The sequence below is a fragment of the Alnus glutinosa genome, chromosome 7 (assembly GCF_958979055.1).
Source record: "Alnus glutinosa chromosome 7, dhAlnGlut1.1, whole genome shotgun sequence".
NCBI classification, from domain to species: Eukaryota; Viridiplantae; Streptophyta; class Magnoliopsida; order Fagales; family Betulaceae; genus Alnus; species Alnus glutinosa.
Window position 1 is genome coordinate 22293331 of NC_084892.1, and position 7691 is coordinate 22301021.

General features: G+C 37.2%; 1 protein-coding gene across 1 annotated transcript; it reads right to left on the reverse strand.

Annotated features, from left to right (window-relative positions):
- Positions 1–2993: 2993 nt before the first annotated feature.
- Positions 2994–7470, reverse strand: LOC133873524 (protein CASP). Its single transcript, XM_062311237.1, has 4 exons — positions 6854–7470; positions 5114–5568; positions 3858–4113; positions 2994–3761 (listed from the first exon to the last, which is right to left on the reverse strand). The coding sequence occupies exons 1-4, from the start codon at positions 7308–7310 to the stop codon at positions 3619–3621; spliced, it is 1311 nt and encodes a 436-aa protein (XP_062167221.1). The 5' UTR covers positions 7311–7470; the 3' UTR covers positions 2994–3618.
- Positions 7471–7691: the final 221 nt, after the last annotated feature.

The following is a 7691-nucleotide window of genomic DNA, read 5'->3' on the forward strand; positions in this document are numbered from 1 at the left end:
TTTTGGATAGTGCTCTCTTCTTCGAACGGATGTTTACACTGCCTATCCGTTTGTCCGAACATTTGATCGAACACATCGGCTTCATCGGTGAGTATTTTCATAGTTGTGAATAAGAAGTTGTGTTCTCATGACACAAACATTCAACTATCACGTTGACAGGGATAAATGGAACACTTTCATTCAATAATAATAAGTTAAACTATCTTTCATATTACAAACGTCTCCTATTTATAATAAAGCTTGAATGGTTACAAAAGAAATAAAATTTTAAATCTTCTAAGATTGGAAATAAAAACAAATAAGCATATTATGGAATTACTTGACGCCAAAGAATATTTCCAAAATAATTAGAATATTCTTAGAGTCAAAGAATTACCATGTTAGGGAAATACGATACTAATTATAATATTGCTTGATGACAAAGTAAATATAATTAAATACGGGATTCCTTAAAAAGGGGAATCAAGAGATTTGTCAATAATCTCTTATTTCCTTCTTGGTCTTTTCTCTTGATGGCAGTTGACTACTTAGAAGATCTTTCGCAACATTAATATAGGAATCTTTATTATTCGGCAATCTTCTTAATTAAGATATTCGGGATATTTTGCTCATCTCACCCTTGACATACTATTTCCATCTCGGAATATTCTAATCGTCTCGACCTCGAAAGGATATTTCTATCTCGACCTCGACATATCTCGGCCTCAAAACCTTTGAGTCAACTCGGGAAATTCCATGTCTCAATCTCGGCAACTTTAAGTCGACTCGGGAAATCTGGACCTCGACAACTTTAAGTCGACTCAGCCTCAAAATGCTCTTTCAGTCTCGGCCTCGACATCTTTTTCCTTTTGTACTTCCAGTGTCGACAAATAGCTTTCCTCATGTCTACTCGGTGCCAACGACACAATTGTCCGTAAATAAGCCCATTTGGCCATAATTCTGATGTCACGTCGGACCCTCTCAGTAATAAGGGCATTTCGCGAACAAGATAAAAATCTTGTCCTACATCAAAGACCCACTGATAAGCGTTGAATGTTACACATTCAAGCCCCTTAACTTATATATGTTAATTCCTTAGCATTGTTATTTGTTTGATTTTGTGTTGTTTTAATGTTTTCAGGTTTTAAATAAAGACACAATTAATTCCATTAATTTTGGGCTTAAAGTACACTTTGAGAAGACCTAGAAGATATGTTTAAGCTTAACCAATCATAATAGAATACCTATATGATGTGGTTAGGTTTAATCAAATCAAGTGAAGGATTAAATCGGAATTTCTCCATTAAGAGTCAAAATCGGATTGGATTCAAATTTGGATTCTGCATATGTCTCAGTGTTTGAATCATAACTTTTGCTTCAGATATCGGATTGTAATAAAATTAGTGGCGTTGGAAAGCTAATAAAAATTTCAACAAATATGTCAGAAATAGCTTTTCCTAAATTCGGACGTTTACTATATCAAAATCGCCTCGCAATAAAGGACCACAATTCTGGCCGAATTTGGAATCCTTTTCCTACTTGGATTGAAGTTTCAATCTCCTACTTGGACAAGAAGACTCAAGAGACGATTTTTCTGGAATGGCAAGAGCTTCTAGGCCTTAAAAACATTGAGAAAAGACACTGCTACCTAGAGAAAAATTCAGAGAAAAACTTCTTGAAGGCTTGAAGAGTTGAAGAGAAGTAATCATGGCAAGAGGCCATTGCAGCAACATCATGAGCGGCTAAAAACCTTTGTAGGGTGTTGATGTAGTCCTATCCAAGCACAATGGTTTGATTGTATTTTAATTTATAGAATTTTAGTTTATGCATGTTGGTTGTATAATTATGAGAATTGCTACAATTTGATATTGTTCTTCATCTTTTAATGCAATTGTTCTTCAATTCATAATCAATATTGGTAGAATTCTTCTCTTGTCTTAGAAAGCTTTTTACCTTTATTGAACTCAAATCATTCTTATTTTCTGTGATTATGAGAATGATGATTATACAACGGGTTTAATTGACATATGATCAAGAGGATTAGATAGGCTATGCCTAGGGAAGACGAATCGTACTACACCCTAGTTTAGTGTAATTTAGGTAGACGATTCATGCCAACCGAAGATGGGTTATACTTTTTCATTGATTGTATGTATCCTATTAAAGAAGTAGCTAATCCATGCCTAGGGAAGACGGGTCGTACCGCATCTTAGTGGTTAGGTGGACGGTCCGTGCCAACCGAAGATGGATTATACTTATGCTTTAATATGGTAATTTCTTGTTTATTTATAGCATGCATAGAATGAATTTCTCTAATTAAATATGATTAACCATTGATGTGCGGATAGCGGTGAAGTCAATACTCTACTCTTTTTCTCTCTCTTATATTTCAATTCTCTTTTACGTTTATTTTTATGCACTTTAGTTAATTACAAATTCAACAATCTTTTCATTAGTTATTTTTAATCTTCATAAACTTGATAGCAATACCCCTGCAGTCCTTGAGGTTCGACACCCTCTCTATAGCCTTATCCTACAAGGATTCGTTCTATTGCGAGTGGTTATTTATTATTGATATATTTTGGTAAACAAAAGACCACATCACCCACCCGATCATATAAAAGCTGAGCTGACCAACCATTTATCCGGTCAGGTAAATTCCATAAATGATCTCTCACAATCACTTGCATGAATTCTTTCAAATTCAAGCAAATAATTATAGACGATCCTGATCACAACTTATTAAATAATGAGAAATGCTCTACACATTCTTAAGTAAACATTTTTTGATGTGTTAGTCAAGATCACCATTAAGTTTATCCAAAATTTAATAGTAATTTTGACTATCACGTCAGAGAATAAGCACTTGAAAGCGTAAGAATAAAAGTGTGTGTAGCATTTCTACCAAATGATACACATTCAAAATAAATGTAATTCTCATGTGCATTCATATATTTTATTAAAAATGCATGAAAAAATTTAAAAGGTCAGAATCATAACGCCTTTTGGAAAACATTAGTTTAACTGGAAATAATTTTTTAAAGCCAAATTTAAGGAAATAGTTTCAAAGAAAAATTTGTCCTTCTAACTTTGTGTCAGCACTCAGCAGAACAGAGAGAGAGAAAGAGAGAGGGGTATAGGCGTCACTATTTATTAATAAATAAATGGGAAAACCTCCAGTTTCATAGGATGGGAATCTTCACAGTCACAGGGATGGGAAAAGGCAGCCCTACCATGTCTATACCTTTCTACATCTGTCTCTCTGAGCGACCACCACCGCACTAAATATCACGCCACTTTCCAACTACTATCCTCGGTCACTGAAACCACCCACTGAGTGCTCGGTGCAATTTAGGAAAATATATGTAAAGTGAACGGACTACTGAAAAGCAAATAAAAAAAGTCAACGGCACTTTCAGGCTTCCTTTCTGGCACCCACAAAAGAGCAGGCAGATTTGATGAGTCAATTGGGTCCGAGACACAAGACATGATAGATTAAGATTTCATAATATAAAACTACAAATTACATGTGCACAAGCACAACTGCTACAAGTTTTGATAATTTTTTTTCAGGCATTTTGCTAATAAGGAGCTGCTAAATTTGCTAATATTACCTTCTTACCCACAAAATATACAGCATCATCTTACATAATGAGCGCCCGATTCAGAGTCCATTGGTCTTTTCATTCCAACCACTAGTTTCTTTGAGTCAGATTCTGTCTTGTTCTTGTAATCCTGTTCATCGGTTTCCAGTTCTTCCTCATGTGCTCTAGTTTCATCCTCTAGGAAAAAGTGCCACGTCCGAAATAGTCAGTAAACCAAAACCACAACTTTTTTTCACATAACTGGCTTCAATGGATTAAGTTTGAAAGTCCTACCTGAAACAGTTGACAGAGAGAAATCAGTTAGGCGTCTAACGCACTCCTTCAATGCTTGGAGTTCAGCTTCCTTGGATTGGAGTTTGGATTGTGCCAGATTCAATTCAGATTCCAGCTCCACAATTTGGTGTTCCTGCTGTTCAATGAGCAAATGGCTAAGTTTCTGATCAAGTTCGGCTGGCACTACTCCATGGAACTGATAAGAGTCCAAACTCTGGCCCCCCGCCACATGAAATCCCATAGCTGAAGCATCAGTCTGTGCAACATTAAGTCAAACTGAGAAAACTATCTAGAAAGATGCATGGTTTAGGAGAAAGGAGCAAAAACTGATTCAACATTTCATGAATTACCATGCCCGCAGGCACATACCCTTCATCTGGTGCAATGTCCAGCATGGAAGTATTCTAACAACCAAAAAGATGGAAATTCCTTTTTCTCGTATCCTGAACTTTTTTTTTTTTTTGTCTTTCTCCAAGTAATAAAACTCAATACTTTTTTGGATAAGTACCTGAACCCAATAATAATAATTATATATATATATAGAAGTAATTCAATCTAAATAGAAAGCAAAAACATATAAATTAATTTTTAGTCCAGCACTCTGACATAAAGACCTATGTAGTTTTTTTTTTTTTTTGGTAAAAAAAAAAATCAATCAATAAAGGGACAAGGGAAACAGGAAAAAAAAAAAAAAAAAAAAAAACTAAGCAGGGTGAGCTCCACAACAATAAAACCTAAACGGAAAAAGGCAATACAGATAGAAACACGAAATGTAGACAATGGTTCCAAAAAGGTTCTGTTCCTCTTCAAAGGCTGCACAAGGCTGTTCACAAGTTCGGTTAGGAGCCCCAGTAGTAGAGGCAACAACCACCGTTAAGTGATTGTTGCAAGAAAAGTAATGCCAAGAACCGAACATGATCCATCAACGAGGAACCCAAACAACACAAACAAAGTAGCAAAATACAAACAAAGCTGAAAAAAACACTAGAAAAATCTCAGAACAGAACACAGGCATATCGCGAGGCAGAGGACGGGGATCAATGCCGGCATGTGTAGTTCAGTAGTTGAATGCATAAGAGTATATCAAAGCCATAAACCCCTGTATCTAGAACTGACACAAAACTCTATATAGAAAAATCAGAAGCATGTACCATTTTATTAATATTAGGGGGAGATGAGTGCAATGGTAGGACACATCTTTAGGTGTTAAATTAATCTAATGGAAGAATATAAAAATTCTTGAAGAAAAATCTCACCTCACCCAGAGTTTCCCCCATTTCCTCTTGGTGAGATGCTTCTGTGATGGACCAAGGAAGCTTTTGAAGTTCAGACTCTAGCTCAGCTTCCAGTTGATCTATTTCAAGCACCCTTGGCTCTGGCTCTTCCGTAAGAACACTACTTGTGCATTCACCATCGTCAATAACAGGGAGACCAGAAACTTTGATATCATTAGGGTCTCTGTTTTCTGCACCAAACTTGGTCGATTGAGTTTGCTTGCTTCTATTTTTCTTTGACTTTGCATCGACTTCACTAGCAGGACTCGAACTGTGCAGATGCTGCGATGATTTTCTTTTGCAAATCTCAGTCTTCAATTCCTGGACAACCTTTGCAGTCTCATCCATGACTGTGTTCAGCTTACTAATCTCAACTTTCCCCGCTGACATCATGTACATGATCCCAACACCAAGCCCGCAGCCAAATATGGAGTTTTCTACAGAGTAAAGAACATGAAGTGATCTTAAGAATTATGTGAAGCAAAGCACGCGCAAATTGCAAACAAATAAAATGAAAACAGATACACGTTCACTAAAAACGCTTAGATGAGGATTTTCTATGATACAAACAAAAACGTTAACTGCTAGCAATTGATATCAAAAAAAAAAAAAAACCTGTTAGCAATTAGTATTGCGCGCCATTTTTCTTTTTGGGGTGGGGGGCCTAGTTTGGCTGGTTATCATATTGGAGTTGGACCCCATAGAGCTTCATTACAGGGACTGAAAACAAAGTTGTTGGATATTTTGTACAATGCAAATCGTTTTCTTCTTTTGCGGCCATCAATCATATAAAGGTTTTCCTTTCCTTCTTTTCTCTTTTTTTTTTTTTTTCCCTTTTGCATAATTGGGGTATAACCTACTTTTTCTCATTTTAATATAGAGCATTCTTTTATCACTTCGTGTTAAAGGGTGCATGAAACTTTATTTGTAATGACCAAAAACATTTGCCGCTATCACTCCAAAATAATAGTTAAGTTGTCTAATCTCTCTTGATAAGAAATTAATGTGAGACTTAATACTATAAGCACTTTTATTAATCTATACACTCAATATAGGCAGTCCACCCACTCAATGTAGGACTAACATTATGCCGTGTCACAATCTCCCCGCTTAAATTCTTCAAGGCTTATATTGTGCAATGCCTTAGAATCACATGGTGTTATTAAGTTGCTTTAATATCATTTGCAATGACCTAGGTAAAACTCTAGCTATATTTGTGCTATCATTCTAAAAAGACTAATCAAATTATAATTAGAGCTCGTTAAAACCATTTATAAAGCTTAATCTTAGCTAATAAAAAATCAATGTAAGACTTTACATTCATAAACACCTTTATAATCTACCCGCTCAACGTAGGCAATCCACCTAGTGCATTGACATTTCGGGGTGTCAGTTCTTTACCTCAAGCGATCAATTTTTTCTTTAAAATATCATAGGACTCCTTGCAAACCTTAAAACCCATTTCACTCATCATTGAAATTAAGCTTTTCTGAAGAAATGACTGCTATGGATGATCTCTATGCGTGCAATTGCATCAATTTTGTATTTTTGGCATCACCATTAGAGCATTCAAAATTATCAAATACGCACTTTTAAAACACTCAGTGAAGGCTGTAATGGTAATAACGTGTACGAACTTACACAATTTAATCAAATCGCCAACATGCACAAGCATAACAATCGGGAGGCTGTAATTTCACACAAAGCAAACAGTTCACTAACCTTTAGTGGAAGACAATCCAGACTTTGCAGCGACATTCTTAGAAGTTTTCCTCCTCTTCAAGCAAACAGCGAATCTTCTCGAACTCTTCCTCGGGACCTCCGTCTCCTCCCTTGCACAACCAGATCTGTGTCCAACCTTCTTAGCCCCAACCGCCTTCCGCGAGCTCTTTGATCCAGATCGCGACGCACCCCCCGAGCTCGAGAACCTGAAGATCCCATCCTGTCTCTGGCAGTGGCTTCCGTTTCCGTTTCCGTTTCCAGAGTTATTGCAACCACTCGAGACCGGCGGAGAGCCCAATGTGGAAGCGACCGAGACTTGGGGCTTGGTATGATCAAAGGGGTTCTGGGTCTGATCGGAAACAGGATCGGCGGTGGGATCGGCATTAGGGGCAAAGACGTGCTTGGCCACCAGACCGGTGGATCCGGCTACTGCTGCAGCTAAGAGAACCTGCCACATCGGTTGGGATCAAGGAAGCTGGGCTTTCTTTTGTTTTTTCGTGTGAGAAAGAGCGAGGCCTGAGATTTGGGTGGAGAGTCTTTGGGAGCACACGGGGAAGGTTTGGTTTGGTCACATGTTTCCCGCTCCCCCACCGATTTCCAAACAGGATGAAATAATTGGACCGGTTTTTGAATTTTATTGGGTGTTCAGGGTACCGGGTCTCCCGTTAGGCGTGAGTTCGGTTTGACTGAACTCGCTAAAATTTGATTCGGTATCAATTCATGATCACAATAAAATTTGCTCGTTTATTAAGTAAGATATATTTGTATAAATTCAACTCAGCTCGGATAAAGTTCATAAATTCGGCTGGTATAAATTTGACTTGACTCTTTTAGCTCG

Coding starts and splice junctions, on each gene's coding strand:
- LOC133873524 (XM_062311237.1), bottom strand. CDS start 7,310: ATGTGGCAGGTTCTCTTAGCTGCAGCAGTAGCCGGATCCACCGGTCTG. Junction 4,114..5,113: donor TGGGGGAAACTCTGGGTGAG/GTGAGATTTTTC, acceptor AATGTTGCACAG/ACTGATGCTTCAGCTATGGG. Junction 3,762..3,857: donor CTCTCTGTCAACTGTTTCAG/GTAGGACTTTCA, acceptor ACTTTTTCCTAG/AGGATGAAACTAGAGCACAT.